The sequence below is a fragment of the Phoxinus phoxinus genome (genome assembly GCF_949152265.1).
Source record: "Phoxinus phoxinus genome assembly, chromosome: 25".
Taxonomy (NCBI): Eukaryota; Metazoa; Chordata; class Actinopteri; order Cypriniformes; family Leuciscidae; genus Phoxinus; species Phoxinus phoxinus.
In genome coordinates, this window is record NC_136900.1 from 21,503,353 (window position 1) to 21,522,588 (window position 19,236).

At 42.2% G+C, this 19,236-nt stretch overlaps 1 protein-coding gene across 1 annotated transcript; it reads left to right on the forward strand.

The window, feature by feature from the left end:
* Positions 1-645: 645 nt before the first annotated feature.
* On the forward strand, positions 646-12,809 carry LOC306993663 (inhibitory synaptic factor 1). Its single transcript, XM_079603612.1, has 2 exons — positions 646-1,781; positions 8,249-12,809. Exons 1-2 carry the CDS (start codon positions 1,635-1,637, stop codon positions 8,816-8,818), a joined length of 717 nt encoding a protein of 238 aa, XP_079459738.1. The 5' UTR covers positions 646-1,634; the 3' UTR covers positions 8,819-12,809.
* Positions 12,810-19,236: the final 6,427 nt, after the last annotated feature.

Below are 19,236 nucleotides of genomic sequence, written 5' to 3' on the forward strand. Positions count from 1 at the left end.
GCGAATCGTTCTCATCAGTGTTCCCACCAGAGACACCTAAGAAATAATGAGGGCCTTTGTTTGGGACAAGCCTCGCAGGATGTTTTGAAGAATCATTATAGAAAGGTAAATTAGAATTTCAAACTTGCTGACACAGTCCCCCGGTCGATTCGTGATTTGAAGAGAACAACAGGAAAATGAATACATGAGGCTGAAGCATCCCCTTCTACATAATTATGGAAGGGCGAGCGGTTTCCTGATGTACTTGCGTCTGTCTCCTATTCATTACCGATCTAAATGGGATAATCTGGTCCGCTTCTATTGCTGCAGAGCCGTCGCATTCACAATTCAAGAGCCCGCACTGCAACAGTGAATTGAATTAATTTGCTTTCCCAACTGGGGTGGCAAGTGGTTGAAAAGATCTGAGCAGAGAGCGAGCTCGGAAATGTACGTGAATTGATGTGTTTGTCGGAAGTAGGATGGAAGTGACAGGACAAGGGTGAGTGGGACTAAAGAGTGGTGTGTGCACGGTAGCAACTATGAAAGAGGAGGGAAGAGTTATGGAAGAGAGATCATAGGAAATAAATGCGAGTGTTTGAGGGCGAGTGACTGAGGAGAGAGAGAGAGAGAGAGGGTAGGGGGAGGTTTCCTAAGTGCTTGAGCATCAGTGACTGATAGAGGACAACATTGGAAGAGAGGTGCTGAGCATGCATCCGCCTCTAGTATCTGTGTGTGCTCGGATGGGGTAGGAGATACGCTGCACTGTACGGGGCACAGTGGGAAAAGCCTGGCAACTCTGCGGAAGCTTTTTATAGACATATGGAGCAGCAATAAGTCCAAACGGCATCAATTCTGGACCAAAGCCACAAAAGCCAAGAGAAGACAAGCTACTAAAATCCTGAGCGATTTCTGGAGTGGGTTAGCTGATGTCCGGGGACTCTCTTTGTCTCAGAGTATTGTTTTTTCCTCTGAGAGAAGCAATTTTTGGCTCGTCCTCCCAGGTGTCACACCAGATGCGTTCTTTTTCTGTCCGCTCGAGTGAAAATGTGACTTGTTCTTACTTTTCTTAGTGTACTATTTGGATACATATTTTCTTCACATCAAATACTGATGGCTCCACTACTGAAGGCTTTTTCTTCAATGTAAAATATGCTTCATGGTAACATTTCTGAATACGTGGAATTGCAATGGAGGATGCATATGTAGAGGGGTAGAAACTGAAAAATTCACAGATGACTTTTGGTACGTCACAAACCTCTCAAAATAGAAGCTCAAACGGGTGTTTTACTTATTTATTTTCTGGCTGTCTTAAGAACAAAGGTTCTTTCAAGCCAAAAATGATCCCATTCGATTTAATTTTAACATCATACGGAAAAGATCAAAGCTTTGCCGAGAACAGTTTGTTTCAGTGCTGAAACTTTTCCAATTTTCTTGATGCCCTTTTACTTTTTGAAAGTTTTCCTTTTGAATTTACTGACAGTTACTAGATGTTCCTGGACTGAATTCGGCGTTTTCTAACATCAGCAGATGTTCGGACCAGAGATTGGGTCTTTTATCCAGATAGGTTTAAACAACACTGTGGTGGGCTTCAGACATGAAGTCCAGTGTCCTGTCCCCTCCTGGCTGCCGCTGCTGCTGTCATCCCCATGTGAAGGATGTTTCACGGCACAGCGCTAGGACCATTTGAACCGAGCACGAGCCCTGACCGGAGAGCAGAGATCCGCAGGCACGTTAAGATGGTCATGGAACAGCTGGAGGAAGTTCTCGCTGAGCTCAAGGACGTGGCGAAAGAGCTCCGGGAGGTAAAGCACACACTTTGGGCATGTTTTGACGGTTAAGGCATTGATTTGATCAAGATGTATTTGAACACAGTCTGACGATGAGATCTAGTAACCAAAACCTTTAAATCCTTGGGGGTCCAATCCTGCTCCTGGAGGGCCAGTGTCCTCCAGAGTTAACCTGCCCCAAACACACTTGCCTGGAAGTTTCTAGTAATCCTGAAGATCTTGATTAGCCTGTACAGGTGTGTTTGATAAGAATTGGAGCTAAACTCTGCAGGAGAGTGTCCCTCCAGGAGCAGGATTGGACACTTCTTTTTTAACCCTGCATCTACAAGCTTGAGCAAGGCACTGATCCCTACATTGTAGTGAAACATATGCAAGTGCTCCTATGAATGATTGATTTTGTGAATTTTTGCATTCTGAAATTTGCTGAAAACATTCATAATGCAACACAAAGTGTGCATTCACATTCTCTAAGTTGCTTTACCATTGTAAAAGTGGTCGACATGTTTGTAAGTAGTTTACACCCTGTTTAATGGCATTGACTAGGGATGGACACGTCCAGTCTTGGAGGGCCACTGTCCTGCAGAGTTTAGCTCCATCCCTAATCAAAATATATCCAAAGTCACCGGATTGTTTAGAAGGTGTGTCTGATTAGGGATGGAAATAAACTCTTGCCCTCCAGAACCGAAGTTGCCCATCCCTGGCATACACGTATGAAGGTAACTCTATCGCCCCCTTTTGTACTGGGGTTTGTTACCATTTCAGGAACACAGGAACAATGGGACTGCAATCTTGCAATGGACTTGTGAGCATTCATAATGTTTGCTACTTTCGTACTTTGGTTTCTGATCTAAAAGCGACTACTGAATGAATACTTGCTAACTATACACAAAACAAAAGACACAAATACAGTGGGTACGTTTCATAATCATACACAAGGTCACAAATACATCCATGCCCCAGTGGTATGTCCATCTAGGGGCTGTTGACTGGACAGCTTGTCACCCAAACAGCAACCAACAGATAGATTAACCAGGAGAAAGGCTTCCAGGATGACACCCCCCCACACACACCGTGACACCCCATGCAAGCAAGATGTCATCTGTGATGCCTAATTATCACCCGGCGAATCAGACAATGGGCCGACATGTGCGGGAGCGCATCTTATTTCCTCATCTTCTCACCTGTCAACGTCTCATCTCTTTTGCAGTTATCTGCCTTTGTGCTGGGCGACTGCTTTCAGCATTATGTGAGAGGACATCTCCTTAATTAATCTCTTTCCTCGGGTGGATATCTATCTGCCTCATTACTGTCACTGAGTCTATGAGTGTCCCAGACTGGCATTTGTCTCATCATCTCAGTCACAGCTCCTCTGGATTTGTCTCATTTGTCACCTTGGCCAAGTTCAGGCATCACCGGTAGCTCTGCCGCTCTTGGCTGAGTTAACACCTCCATCTGTCACTCACACCTTGCAGCAGAGCCTTATTGTTACTACTGACATCTTGTTATGGTTATTAGTTTTGCCACACGCTCATCTGTCTTTCAGCTGTCTTTTATTCCATGGATAACAGCCAAACATTTGTTACGAATCTGAATTCTTTGCTGCCAAATGTAACCAGTACAATGCTCACTTATACGCCTTTGCTTGATCTATCCACACAGAATTATGTAATGTCTTAAGTTCTTTTCATGTTTGTGTAATTCAATATTTTTGGCAAATTTGATCATGCTTTAGCTAGCAATAAAAGTACTTTCAGCTCCATTTAACGTATTTTATCATGTTTAAATCCATTGCATATAATTTCACTGATTTCCCGCCAAAAAACACACTTAAACCAATCCAGTCTGGGGCTTCTCTATTTTCCATTGTAAATATCAAATATGTATATATGCAATAAAATACAATTTAAGAAGAGATCAACCATTTTTAACCGGACTGACTTTTTTATATTTATGATATTACTGATATTTTTTATTTATTGTATACAGTACAATGGTGTAAACTACACTAATGGGAAAGCTGATGTCGATGTTGGTTGATGTTTTTGAAAATCTTGGTTGTTAAGCTTCAAGCATCTTATAATCAGCCAGGCTAACCTTTTGAAAAGTATTAGCTAAGTTTTTTTAGTAACCTTTGAAGCTTTTTTCAAATGATTTGCTTGACTACTCAAGTAGCTTACACACTACTTTAAAGTCGACATGAATCAAAATTGACCCTATTTACTTTGTTAGCGCATATTACTATGTCTGGTGGTGAACAATGAATCTGTGCAATTTAATACAAAGAAAATGTTTGTTTGCCATGGTAATCTTTAATCAAATAGCACTGAAGTAAAACCCTGCCATCTGTTCAATATTAAGTTAAACTTGGAAATACGTCACAACACTGGAGAAAAGTCGTTTGCAACTTCCGGTTCACGCGGACTTTAAAATAAATGTAAACTACTTAAAGGGGTCACTGTCTCTTTAATTACCTATAACTATATAGTAATCAATATTGTATATCAGAACAAATAATTAGCTACCAATTTTAAAATTTTGCTTCTGAATGCTGTGGGAATGGGAATCGGTCTTGTTGTGAGTGAAATATTGAATGAAGCCTTGTTTCTAACGGGTGTTACTAATGTGGCTAGTGTTGCTAACAGAAGATAAACTAGGTGAAGCACATACTTATTTTGGAGCGCCTGGTACTCGGCCAGTGCTTACCATAGCAATAGCTTTCCGGGTGGCGTCCGTGTTTTTTCTCCGACTCGGATGCGCAAAACATACCAGAACGCTTGAAGTGTGGAAGTGACGTCATATCCGAGGGTCGAGTCGGTTCGTTGACAATAATAGAACCCACCATAAGGACCTTTGGAATGGCGAGGTGATATAGAACTGTAATGCGACCAAGACCTGCCTGGAAATGAAGCTCTAGCGCAAGTTCTGCTGGGAAGACTCAATTGTTATGCAACTTATTACCTTCTCATCTATCCAATCATATCCTAATACTTTTGGTATAAAAGGTTGGTACTTACACACGTCTGAGTTCGCAGATTCTGTCGCTCCATTCACCTCCACCATCCCCACCACCTCCAAGATGGGACCTTCCCTTCATTTTCCTTAACACCACCAAGACGGGTCCTTCCCTCCATCCTCCACATAACACCAAGATGTTTTTCTCCTCCATCCACCCCACCACCACCAGATGGCCCCTTCCCTTACTTCGCAGGGGGTCGGCTGCGCCCCTGCCTTCGTCTTCAGGCAGGATATGCAGAGTCCGAACCCTAGGATTGCAAGCTTCGGACGGGGCCTACGTAGTTCTGGTAGAACTACTTTAGCCGTGTGTTTCCCTGAAAATAATTGGACACCTTAGAACGTTCGTCAACCAATCAGAATCAAGCATTCAACAGCCCAAAAGTAGCTATTAATAATGTTTTTGTGGAAACATTTTTAGTAATTCAGACAACTTTTAATGACCGTTATATGAACGTTACTGCAAGAACATTTGTTCATAACTTTGAGAGATCCTTGCCAGAACATTTCTCAAAAGTTCTGAGAACGTTCCCGTTAGCTGGGATAGTATATACCTGGAATGCAATGTAAGTTGCTTTTGGATAAAAACATCTGCCAAATGCATAAATGTTTATGTAGACAGATATGATAATGTATATGGAGATTATTTTCAGAGCAAATATATGGGAAGTCAGCAATGCTTGATGAAAAATGTATGAGGATAGAATCTGTTTTTAAATCTAATAGTTTCTTTCAGAGTCTCCAGCCAGCCTCCAGGTAAAAAAAATCAATCACTAAAGAAGCCCAGTAGTGGTGATGGGTCTTTCTTACTCCTTTCAAATCAGGCTTCCTCTCGCAATGCTTGTCGAAAGCTTGTTCTGACTCACACTCTGTTCCAAACACACTCCGTTTAAAATCCTTCTGGGAGGGTTTGGCAATTATCTGACACCAAGACCCGAGGTTCTGTAGGTAGGATGACTGGGAGACAAAGCGGATTAAAAAAAAAAACATTTTGGTGGTAACTTTTAGAATGGAATGGAATTTATTGTACCAACTACTTAATTAGATTTAGATAGGAGATTTAAACAATCCTCTAAATGGACTTTTTGTATTTTGTTATTGCTTTTATTGGGACCTTTATTATAAGTTCTGAAACATACATTTCATAACTTCTTTATTTTGTAAAACATCTGTCATAAATTGTTATAGTTCAGAAAGGGAATGAAGAGATCTTTTGAGAAATGTGGTAAAAAAATATATGTTCATTCATCTGAGATGGCGATGCCAGTCATGATCTTGGTTAGAAAATACTGTTTATTTTACATGGAGAGGGTCGCATCAAGGGAGCCGCCATTTTGAGATCACAGGAATCTGACTAACTTTATTTTTGTAATGTCCCATTATTGGACTCTTCAATCACGGAAATAAATTAATCATGGCTAACTGCGAATAATACCTTGAAAAATTGCATTGGTAACTATGGTAACTATTGGTAATGAGGCCTCCACACCACTAGATGTCAGTGTCAAGTCCAAGACGGCTGATAGTATATCAAACCAAAATACTGAGTAATTTTTAAAGTTTGAAGTTGTAATAAATTTTGTTCACTATTGTGTTTATTTCCGAATGAAACCAACAAGAAAAAATGTAAAGTGGGGATTGATTTTGTCCATTGATTGGATCGTTGATTAAGTACAAGTGTAGGCCAAATTAGACTTTTCTGTCAGTATAAGTCAAGTATATACTTAAGTGTAATTTAGTGTATATTTTTGAGAAGTACATAAAAAGTAGACTGAAATACTTTCTTGTTTTAAGTTTAAGTTTAAGAAGTATACTAATAGCACATGAATAAACGTCATTTTTGTAAGGGAAATGTCATACCGCCCTCCACAGTGTAGCTGCACTCTGATCTCCGATCAGTTGTGTGTGGATGGCAAGAATGCATTAAACATGAACTGTCTGACAGCAGCGCACATCAGGGCACAACCCCATGAGAGATGATCTAATACCTCCCCCAGACAGGACCTTTCAGTGGAGTCCCAAAAATGTATCTCTCTGATAACCGCACAGCGCTTATCATACTTGGCAGTGTTCGATATATATACTCGTAAAACAGTACATTATGTTTATACAGTCCTCACTTGTCTGCATTGCAAAAATCTTGGGATTGTTTACGTATTGTGTGCGCTTTCGAGCAGCAGGTGCGTTGTGAATGGATATTTGGACTTTTCAATGCCTGTCATTTGGGATTTTCCTGTTTACATTTGACTGCTCATTACCGAATCCCGACAGCCAAAAGCCTGTGGCTTGCCGCTGAATAGCCGATCTGCTATATTATAAACACTCAATACTGCAACATCCTGGATTGAATGCAATGAGAAAGTTTGGCAGCAGCAAAGCACTGAGCTCATCAAAATCAGAAGCAGCGAGTAACAGAAAAATCTGTCATTAATAACTCAGATTTTTTAATCCAAACGCAGTGCTTTATCATCCAAATCCAAATCCAACATAACCGCATCATAAATAGCGTACTAAGCTGCTTAATATTGATTAAAGATGTATTAAATCTGAACGCCATCCCATCATAGATAACCATACATGTATGTTACGTAATCTTATTAACATCTACAGACAGACTTTCTGATCAAAGAGGCTTCCATCTGTGGTATCGCAACTCCTGTGCTTTGTTTTGTCTCTGAATTGTGTGCACCAGCCTTGAGACCCTGCTCAGAAAAGGAGCCGGGTAAAGCAAGAGAAGGAATATTGATAAGCGTATGGTTGAGTTCTTATGTAAGATGCAGTTACTAGCACAGCAGGAGGACAAATTCCCTTCAGCACAAACAGATATTAAATATTCCAATGCCAGTGGGTGAAATGGGGTGAGATGGGGGAATAAAGATACATATCTATCTATCTATCTATCTATCTATCTATCTATCTATCTATCTATCTATCTATCTATCTATCTATCTATCTATCTATCTATCTATCTATCTATCTATCTATCTATATACTGTATATTACTCATTTATGGCTTATGCTCAGCCACATGAACTATGAAACTACAGACATTTTTCAGGTCTTGGTTTTTTCATCAACACTGAGAAACTAGATGTTAAAGTAGAATGGAGTTCCAGGGCGTTGCTATGTGCTTGCTAAGCCATTCTGAGTGATTTTTTAGTGCTGCTGCTGTGGTGTTCGGGGTGGTTGTTTACTGGCCCTAGTTAAAAAAGTGCACCCCAGAATCTCTATAACATTCTGGTCAAGAATTGGCATAAGTTCCACCCTAAAATATGGGATTTTTTCACTCTGATGGCAATTTGTAACTATTTTGCGTCTTGGAGACTATTTAGTGGTGCAATCTGTTTACGCCCTACTGACGGTTTTAAAAAAGACTATTGCAACTTGAGTGAACTATCCCTTTAAGAGTGAACAAAAGCTTATGAGAGTTATTTCATGACATTTATTCAATTTTCTCTTTTCCCATTCAGGTTGTGGCCCAAATTGACAAGTTAACATCAGATATCGACCTTGACTCAGAGGATGACCTGACACTAGTGTGCTGCAGCGAGGACCGTGGCGACCTCTTGCACAATGAGACATTATCTGACAACCACTTACTGCACAATCCTCTCCGTAACCCAACCATAGCCAAGAAGCAAGAGTTAGACCTCTACCGCAGGAGCTGTGGAGACTTACCTGCCCTCAATGGACCATTAAAGGCCACAAACAGCCCTAAAGCCTCCTGGCTCTTTGGATCTGGAGGAAGGATCCATTCTTACGACAAGACGCTATATCATGCATTGTGCTGTGATGATGATTACAATGAAGATCGAGGTGGAATAAGATCATCAAGGCTGTCGTCCACAGATTCTGTGTTTTTATCTTCACCTCCAAGGTTTTTGACTCCCACATGTAAACGTAAAACTTACTCCAGCCCAGACTCGAAGAAGAGAGCCCTCCGTAGCTGCAGTACGCAAACTGTTTCTGATAAAGGCACACAAACTCACTTCCCATACATTCCAGCCAAGCAGAGAGCTTCAAGTGACTACAAGAACTAACTTCTGCAAGTATTCCAAACAATGTAAAAGAATTCACCCAAAAATATAAACGTCTGTTTTTTTTTTTTTTTTTCACACTCATGCTGTTCTGAAACCATATGACTTTCTTTGTTCTGTGTAACACAGGAGGTGACATTTTATTTCTGATATAATAAATTAATGAAAGAGAACTAGCATAATGACAAAAAAGAAAACTTGTTCAAAATCTCCCGAATATACACTACCGGTCAAAAGTTTGAAATAATTAAGATTTTTGAAAAATGTGTTTGAAAAGATGTATATTATGCTCTCCAAAGCTGCATTTATTTGATAAAAAATACAGTGAAACCGTAATATGTGAAATTGTCACGATTCCCTGTGTTTATTTCATGGAATTGTATTTTGATATTCTGCTGTCCTGTTGTGTTTGTGTTCTCTTCTTGTGGTTTGGTTCACACTCTTACAGTAAACGCCACCGGCAGAGTCTCGTTGCGTCATGGTCAACACACCTCAAGTTAGTCCGGTGATCTCTGTGTCCTCGAGTCCGGTGATCTCTGCGCCCTCGTGACCGGTGATCTCTGCGCCCTCGAGTCCGGTGATCTCTGCGCCCTCGAGTCCGGTGATCTCTGCGCCCTCGTGTCTGGTGATCTCTGCGCCCTCGAGTCCGGTGATCTCTGTGTCCTCGTGTCCGGTGATCTCTGCGCCCTCGAGTCCGGTGATCTCTGCGCCCTCGAGTCCGGTGATCTCTGCGCCCTCGAGTCCGGTGATCTCTGTGTCCTCGTGTCCGGTGATCTCTGCGCCCTCGTGACCGGTGATCTCTGCGCCCTCGTGACCGGTGATCTCTGCGCCCTCGAGTCCGGTGATCTCTGCGGCCTCGAGTCCGGTGATCTCTGCGCCCTCGAGTCCGGTGATCTCTGCGCCCTCGAGTCCGGTGATCTCTGCGCCCTCGTGTCTGGTGATCTCTGCGCCCTCGTGACCGGTGATCTCTGCGCCCTCGAGTCCGGTGATCTCTGCGCCCTCGTGACCGGTGATCTCTGCGCCCTCGTGTCCGGTGATCTCTGCGCCCTCGAGTCCGGTGATCTCTGCGCCCTCGAGTCCGGTGATCTCTGCGCCCTCGAGTCCGGTGATCTCTGCGCCCTCGAGTCCGGTGATCTCTGCGCCCTCGAGTCCGGTGATCTCTGCGCTCTCGAGTCCGGTGATCTCTGCGCTCTCGAGTCCGGTGATCTCTGCGCCCTCGAGTCCGGTGATCTCTGCGCTCTCGAGTCCGGTGATCTCTGCGCCCTCGTGACCGGTGATCTCTGCGCCCTCGAGTCCGGTGATCTCTGCGCCCTCGTGTCTGGTGATCTCTGCGCCCTCGTGACCGGTTATCTCTGCGCCCTCGAGTCCGGTGATCTCTGCGCCCTCGAGTCCGGTGATCTCTGCGCCCTCGAGTCCGGTGATCTCTGCGCCCTCGAGTCCGGTGATCTCTGCGCCCTCGAGTCCGGAGATCTCTGCGCCCTCGAGTCCGGTGATCTCTGCGCCCTCGAGTCCGGTGATCTCTGCGCTCTCGAGTCCGGTGATCTCTGCGCTCTCGAGTCCAGTGATCTCTGCGCCCTCGTGACCGGTGATCTCTGCGCCCTCGAGTCCGGTGATCTCTGTGTCCTCGAGTCCGGTGATCTCTGCGCCCTCGAGTCCGGTGATCTCTGGGCCCTCGTGTCCGGTGATCTCTGCGCCCTCGAGTCCGGTGATCTCTGCGCCCTCGTGTCCGGTGATCTCTGCGCCCTCGAGTCCGGTGATCTCTGCGCCCTCGAGTCCGGTGATCTCTGCGCCCTCGAGTCCGGTGATCTCTGCGCCCTCGAGTCCGGTGATCTCTGCGCCCTCGAGTCCGGTGATCTCTGCGCCCTCGTGTCCGGTGATCTCTGCGCCCTCGAGTCCGGTGATCTCTGCGCCCTCGTGTCCGGTGATCTCTGCGCCCTCGAGTCCGGTGATCTCTGCGCCCTCGAGTCCGGTGATCTCTGCGCCCTCGAGTCCGGTGATCTCTGCGCCCTCGAGTCCGGTGATCTCAGCGTTCTCGAGTCCGGTGATCTCTGCGCCCTCGAGTCCGGTGATCTCTGCGCCCTCGAGTCCGGTGATCTCAGCGCTCTCGAGTCCGGTGATCTCTGCGCCCTCGAGTCCGGTGATCTCTGCGCCCTCGAGTCCGGTGATCTCTGCGCCCTCGAGTCCGGTGATCTCTGCGCCCTCGAGTCCGGTGATCTCAGCGTTCTCGAGTCCGGTGATCTCTGCGCCCTCGAGTCCGGTGATCTCTGCGCCCTCGTGTCCGGTGATCTCTGCGCCCTCGAGTCCGGTGATCTCTACGCCCTCGAGTCCGGTGATCTCTGCGCCCTCGAGTCCGGTGATCTCAGCGTTCTCGAGTCCGGTGATCTCTGCGCCCTCGAGTCCGGTGATCTCTGCGCCCTCGAGTCCGGTGATCTCAGCGCTCTCGAGTCCGGTGATCTCTGCGCCCTCGAGTCCGGTGATCTCTGCGCCTTCGAGTCCGGTGATCTCTGCGCCTTCGAGTCCGGTGATCTCTGCGCCTTCGAGTCCGGTGATCTCTGCGCCCTCGAGTCCGGTGATCTCTGCGCCCTCGTGTCCGGTGATCTCTGTGTCCTCGTGTCCGGTGATCTCTGCGCCCTCGAGTCTGGTGATCTCTGCGCCCTCGACTCTCTAAAATCCCTGTTAATGCCAGTGAGGCAGTTAATAATCTCTCTATGCTCTGTTTCAGTTTTACCATGGTATCCAGCACTGACAGTACAGTACCATCATAGTTCCAGGCTCCACCGTGGTCTTCTGCTCCACAGTTATGGTCTTATGCACCTTCAGCTGGTCTGGACAGTGATACAATATTTTTTTCCAGGATTCTTTGATTAATAGGAAATTAAAAAAAACATTTATTTGAAATTTAAATATTTTGTACAATAAATTATAAATGTATTTACTGTCACCTTATAATCCATGTTTTGCTAAAGAGTATTAATTTATTCTTCTTTTTTTAAATCTTACTTACCCCGAACCTTTGAATGGAAGTGTATCATAGTTCCCACAAAAATATTAAACTGCAAAAATGGTTTTCATACTAATAGGATTTCTTGAGCAGCAAATCAGCATATTATGATTTCTGAAGGATCATGTGACACTGAAGACTGGAGTAATGAGACTGAAAATTCAGCTTTACCATCACAGGAATAAATTACATTTGAAAATATATTAAAATAGAAAACAGTTATTTTAATTCTAATAATATTTCACAATATTACTGTTTTTACTGTATTTTTGTTCAAATAAATGCAGCCTTGCTAAGCAGAAGAGACTTCTTCAGAAACATAAAAAGATGTTAAAATTGTACTGTCTTTTGACTGTATTTGTTAGGTTTGAGATAAAAAGTTTAGTTGTTGTTTTTTTAACAAAAAATCTTAGCACTGGCGCTCATTGGTTCATTCATAACAGAAATAGCCATTTCTGATTCATTTTCCTGTCTGATCTTTTTATCTAGTCTAAGTGATTCCTTCATGAACTACTTTTATAATATTTTAAAGATACTTTCATGGTGCCTGTTTAAAGCTTTGGTCCACATTTATTGTAAGTAATGGAAAAGAGTGACCACCAGTACGTCAATCAAAATATGTACTTTGTGTTTAACAGAAGAATGAAAGTCATTGGAATGGCATGATGCTGGGTAATAGTTTAAATTAGTTTGAAATGATTTTGAATTGTGCAATCTGTATGAAATGTTTAAGTCGATACTGATGATAATGAATTACTGTCATTGAAAAACCTCTGTTATCATGGAGTTTGCAGAAAACAATTTGAACATTGTTTTGATTCATTATGAGGCATTATGCCAATATCAAAACAATCATGCATCTCGGCAGAACATTAACACCACTCCAAAGAGTCCCTAATGATTGAGAATTGGTTTCGGTCACACCCACACTGCGCAGTAGCCTAAATAGACACAGTTAAATTAAGCGAGTGGTATACTTCCCCAAAGAATTACTGGAAAATAAATAATGTGCTTTATATTAGGCTGTTTTTTTTTCTGGAAAAAAAGTACATTATTAATAAAATGATGAATAAAACTTACTGGCAGATGCTTCATTCCGATTCATCTTCCTCTCAGCAGGATATAAATTAATAAGTAACTGTTTTTCCTGTAATGTATGCATGCACACATTTACCATATAGTAACCATGGCTATTGCAACAAAAGTGCTGCATTAGCCACTGTCACAAAAAAAAGAGAAATGAACAAAAAGACAGAAAAGCTTTTCTGCAGTGTTTAAAGAGGATCCATTTATTATTGGTGGTTGCTAAAGTTCATATTTGCATATAAGGCTCATATAGGATCATTACTGCCATAATTAGGGTTAATGATTCGAACAATCCTCTAACTGTATTACGTTTTGCTGTGCGGCTCATACTGCACTGTTTGTGCTATACAGACATGAATGATATCTTCTGTGGCTTATCGAGGAAAAGTGTGTTATTACTTTTCTACGTGATTAGACTTATGATTTTTGCCTGGTGGAAAATAAAACTGGTAAAAAATATTCATAGACTTGTTAAATTTAGAGACCAGAATATCATGTTTTATGACCAGAATGAGCTTTTTGTGCCAGGAAACCAAACCACAAGGAAACGGAACATTCTTAGAACGTAACGTTCCGCCAATGTTCTCTCAAAGTTATGAGCAGAGCAAGCATTCTTCCAGTAACGATAACAGTTGCACCAGCTTTGCATAAGTAACATCTTAGCCTATAGTTTTGACGTAAAGGGGAATTAATTACGACTTGCGCACTACTAAATATTTGGTAACACTTTAGAATACTGTTTCGTCATTAATGAATCACTAATGTCATTAATTAATAACTCAACTAATGTGTCAATCAGTGTTTCTTGTTTGTTAAAATGTCAATTTTGCGTTTCCCATTTATTCCTATAGTTATATTCATTAATGACGGAACAGCATTCTAAAGTGTTACCAAATATTTTTGTGTTGCACCATTAAACTTAGTTGAAAAGTAACTCGATTGCCTGGTTTCACAGACAGTGCTTAGAATAAGCCAGGCTTAGGCCTTTTTAATTAGGATATTTAAGTAGCTTTTATAAACGTGCATTACGAGTGTGCGTCTTGAGTTAAAACAATGGCGCTGATATATTTTTAGATATGCCAGTGCAAGTCGCTTTCAGTTAAAACCACTCAAACATGCATTGTAGTCTAATAATAATGATACTTTTCATTTGTTACATGCATAAAGCGCTTTTCTCTGCACTCAAAGCACTTTACATGGAAGGGGGAATCTCCTCAACAACCACCAATGTGCAGCATCCACCTGGATAATGAGACAGAGATGAAGCCAATCAGTGTATATGGGGATGAGGCCATGATGGGAAGAGGCCAATGGGCAAATTTGGCCAGGATGCCGGGGTTAAACCCCTACTCTTTTTCGAAGGACATCCTAGGATTTCTAATGACCATAGAGAGTCAGGACCTTGGTTTAACGTCTCATCCGAAGGACGGTGCTTTTTGACAGTATAGTGTCCCCATCACTACACTGGGGTGTTAGGACCCACACAGACCACAGGGCGAACTCTCACTAACACCTCTTCCAGCAGCAACCTATAGTTTTCCCAGGAGGTCTCCCATCCAGGTACTGACCAGGCTCAGCCCTGCTTAGCTTCAGTGGGCAACCAGTCTTGGGCTACTGGGTGAAATGTTACTTGTCTGTTAAACCGGGGGTATGTATAATATTTATGGAAGCCTCTGATCAGGAGTAACGCAGCAGACTGAATGAATTGCATCAATAAGCTCTTGGTTTACTTGACAGACTCTAATCCTTTAGACAGCGGTGTAGCGGATGGGCACACACTGCGGGGGTGATCGCATTAAACTCCTGCCAACCCACCCAACATTGCAATTTTTACCAAGGGAGGCCACTGCCTTAGTTTTGACATATACGATAATGCTGACATTTACACTGGCTTACATTTTAAGAGAGAGAACATTATGTGAATAAAAATGACAAACTCTTCAAGAACGTTTCCTAAAAAAAGGACGTCTTTGTGTTGATCAGTCCATGTTGTGCATGTCAAATAAATCACTCATAATAAATAAATGTAATTTATGATGTTTTTTTTGTAACAGTATTTATTCATTATTTATATATTAAAGAAACCATTATGTTATTCATGATTAAGTAGTGCCGTATTATAACAGAAACTATTTTTTTAACGTTATTTATGCGAGGCAAAAGAAGTTCGAATGAAGGATAAACTGAAATTCACAGCATTTCAACACCCGGATTTCGGCCCTGTCCCAAATGGCACACTTCATATGCACTTACGGTCTCGTGGACTTACAATGGCTGCCGAGTGCGTGTGTCCGTTAAGCCCATGAGACCGTAGGGTGTCAGAAGGGTGCTTGTGAGCGGTCGATATGCGCCCTCGAGGCTCGATGTGCTCGAGTCGTGTCGAGCTGGTACTGGTAATGGAAAAGCGCCATTATAGTGCTTAGGGTGCCATTTGAAGGCCGCTATTGGATCATTGAGGGAAAACGTCATATAATGCTACTATACATTTCTTTACAGAGAGTTTACGAGCATGGCATCGTATGCGCATAAAGGCACCTCACAAAACTGATTTCTGACAGACTTTTGAGGCATCGTATCGGTTTAATGATCTACAGCAAAATAGTGTGAGCTTTGGTGAAAACTAAGCAAATATTGAATTACTGCAATAGTACTTTCTCGCTAGAAATGACATCAAAAGGGGAAGAAGTTGGTCAAAAATGGACATTTACTCACAAACTGACTAGAAACCGAAATCTGACAGTAACTGTCTCATAAATTTTGTTTCTAAACACTCAAATCATGAAAAGAAACTGCATTTTTCAGGCTGGACCAACCAAAGCCCCTGCGGTCCTAGAACACAACCAGAGCTTCTTACGGTGCCGATTGGCTCTTTTCTTTAGAAGGCGGGACTTATTCTGCCATATTGCACATTGCACTTTCTTACATTCATAGTAATATGAATGCACCATCTTTATATATCTAAAAAAAAAAGTACAACCCACTAGCTACAGTACGTTTTGCCTTAAGAACAACTGGTGCAACTGGACCAAGAAGAGGCTACAAACTAGCTAGTAGTCCTAAACCTTTAGTGTGGCTTACAAATAGCCTCACTAGAAATGGGAACGTAAGCTCATATGCTTTGGCTTTGTATACCTCTGCATTCTGCAACAGTCTGTGCACTGTCCGCGTAATGCCAAATTTTTGTCTCCGCGTGGACGGTGCGCGCACAACAGCTTATGCACAAGGTGAATGTTGAGACAGAAGAGTCCACCACAGTTGTGATCGTTTTTTGGTTTGGGTCTTTTGGTTTTTGGTTCTCCATTTGTTTTGGTTTCTGTTCTAAACTTTGCATGCAAGATGAAATTGAAGTATACCTGGGCCTTTAGTAAAACATTTTTAGCACATAGTTTTATTAGCTGGGAACAGCACAGCAGAATGCTAAAAACATACTCAGAATATTTAACAACTAATACAACGCCTAGGCAACTACCACACACATTTTTTCTTTAGGAAATTTATCAATCTGATTATTTATTTACAGCTACTAATAACTCGTTTTGTGTTCTACTGAAGAAAGTATGTAAGAAAATTTGCAAAAGACATGGCAGAGTAAATTTAGATTTTTGGGTGTACTGTCTCTTTAAGCTTCATCTTGTAAGGATAAAAAGCCCAGCAGTGTCTGTAATCATAAGTGTAGACAGTGTAGCGGGTCAGACGGAGGAAATTAATTAAGAGACAAGACTCACTGTCCATAGTGTCAAACACATTAGCCGTGGCGTATCTGAACTTTGACATCGCGGGCCCATTCCTTCAAAATACCTCACAAGGCCGTGGTCTGAGTTCATCTGTCAGTGTGAGTGAGGTAATTTAATTGGAGTCTAAATCATAAAGCTTTACCTCGGGCCCATTTCAACTGGAGACGGCTGTTATGCAATCATCTATAATAAAAAGCCAATCTTAAACTGCCTTCAAGGGACACTGTGCAGTTTTTATGGAATACCTTTTAATCCTTTATACAAGTAGAGAGTAATTATAACTAAAGAAAACTTGAGGTTAAAGATTAGAGTTTAGAGGAATAGTCAAAAATTAAAATGCTGTCTTCTACAACTGTGCAAAAAAAAAGTTATATAATTTTGATTCATGTTGTAACATCGAAATGTACTGGAGTATATTAATTATTAATATTGTGTAAGACAGAGTCAACCTGAATACATTTGTTTACACAAGTGTCATTTCAGTATCATTGATATTGTAATGATTTAATCCTGGAGGCAAGTTGAAGTGAACCGACCCAAATGCAACTTTAATTAACAAAACATGATCAAACATAAAACAACAGCTGGAAACTCAAAAACATAGACAAGAAACATTCAATACTAAACCAACACACAGGGCAAACATGAGGGCTTAAATACACAGACTAATTACAAGACACGGAACACCTGTGAAAAATAATCAGACGATTAACCAATGACAAGACACATGGCAGGATCACATGACAAACAGGGAATCACATGACAAGACAAGGACCAAAAACAAGAAACAAAACCCAAACCATGACAGGATATACTATTATAGTTTTTGTTGACCTTTTTAATTAGATTTAAGTTTAAGTTTTGGTATATTTAGTTTGAGTTATTTTTATACTTCAACGTTAACTAAACAAATAATGAGAAATGTTGCTTTGGCAACTTGACATATTATTGACTGGGGATTGACATATTATTGACTTGACATATTATTGATTATTGACTGTGTTGTGAAGGGGCGGCTGGCTGCCGGCTGCCGTCCGAGAAGGAGCCGTTTGGCTGCCGTCCACCATTATGGGGAGGAGCAGGGAACAGGGGAATCGCTGCAGGATGCCCGAAGCCGGAGGAACCGTCGCCATCCACCCGGTGGCGGAGGAGTCAGAGGGCCATCCACCAAGGGATCGCGGGGGAGTTCACCCAGCTGGTGAAGGACCTGATGGCAGTGCATTTTGGGAACCGGACCAAGATTTTTCTCTCTCTCTCTCTCCCCTCTGTCTCTCCTCATCCTTCCATCTCTTTTTCTCTCGCCTCGTCTGTCCTTATCCCCAGGTGCTGCAGCCGGCGTGAGTAGAGCGCAGTCTCGAGGGTACCCCCGGCCTGCGAAGGGCAAGCAGGGCAGGGCCGAGAGATGTGGGAACGGAGCGAGGCCAGTGGCGTGATTGCTAATAATGAGCGTCACCTGTACGCCACACCAGGCGTGGATTAAAATATGTTGGATTAAAGTTTGTTCGCCGGTTCCCGCCTCTTCCTTCACTTATCAATAAACTTCATTACAGTTGTGTTGACGTAATCTCCTACAATCTCCTGTGTTTTTCCATTGTGGATTTAATAAAGACTGTTTCTGTTGGATGCTCCTTTGTTTCGTCATGCGCTCTCTATAGCCACAGCCGTAACATATTAATAAGCAATGATTTTTTTAAAAGTTTTTTTTTAGTTAATGATAATAACCTTGGTTTACACCATTCAAAGTAATGTTTAAGGTTCGGATCAGACAGAGAAAGTAGCTGCCCTGTTTCACAATGTTGCACACTGCTTGCAGAATCTTCCCTTTTAAACCAAAAGATATAATAACCACTCTGTTCATGCTGTTCTCATCCCATTTCTTTTCACTGGGGATCCTTTCTCCTGACACTGGATTTTTGCAGTTGCTATTAAAATGGTTACACTCAACAGTTTGATTATATTCAGTAGACTGTGGAAGTTGGTTCCATGTCAAGAACTTCAAACAAAGACACACGACCTGCCTGCAATGTGGCTCCTGAAACTGTTTGTGCTGAGAATTACCTGGTGAGAGTCTGTGACAGAGCACAGAACTTCACTAGTCAGTCATTTATGAATACATACTGACATGGTGTAAACATCTTTACACTTATATTGACCTGATCAAGCTCAGTAGTTCAACTCTGTTATGGGGAAAATCATAGTGAACAATTTTACAGAATATAAGTTACAGTACAATTCGACGTTAGATTCAGTAATAGTCGACAAGAAATGGAAATACATTTTCTAAAAGCATGTTTGGTATTCACTTAATAGGCTTAAGATATACAACGAGTTTAGATGGAAAGGTTCTCAACCTGAAGACGTTACTGTAGCTAAACCCATGTACTTTCTTGAAAATAAATTCCAGCACAGCGCTACAACAACCATAATGAAATGACTATTCACAATAGATGAACTCTGTTAAATATTATCTGTGCAATAAAATACCTTACCTTTTGTTGAGTAATAAAAATGCCATCTCCGTGTCTTTTACTTTACAAATCCCTCAGTTCTCACCGTCTCGGTAAAGGCCAAGCCAATGTTGATTCTTGTTTTATTACGAG

Excerpts from the sequence above, each read along its gene's own strand:
- LOC306993663 (XM_079603612.1), top strand. The coding sequence starts at position 1,635 with ATGTTTCACGGCACAGCGCTAGGACCATTTGAACCGAGCACGAGCCCT. Across the intron at positions 1,782-8,248 it reads TGGCGAAAGAGCTCCGGGAG|GTTGTGGCCCAAATTGACAA; the intron begins GTAAAGCACACA and ends TTTCCCATTCAG.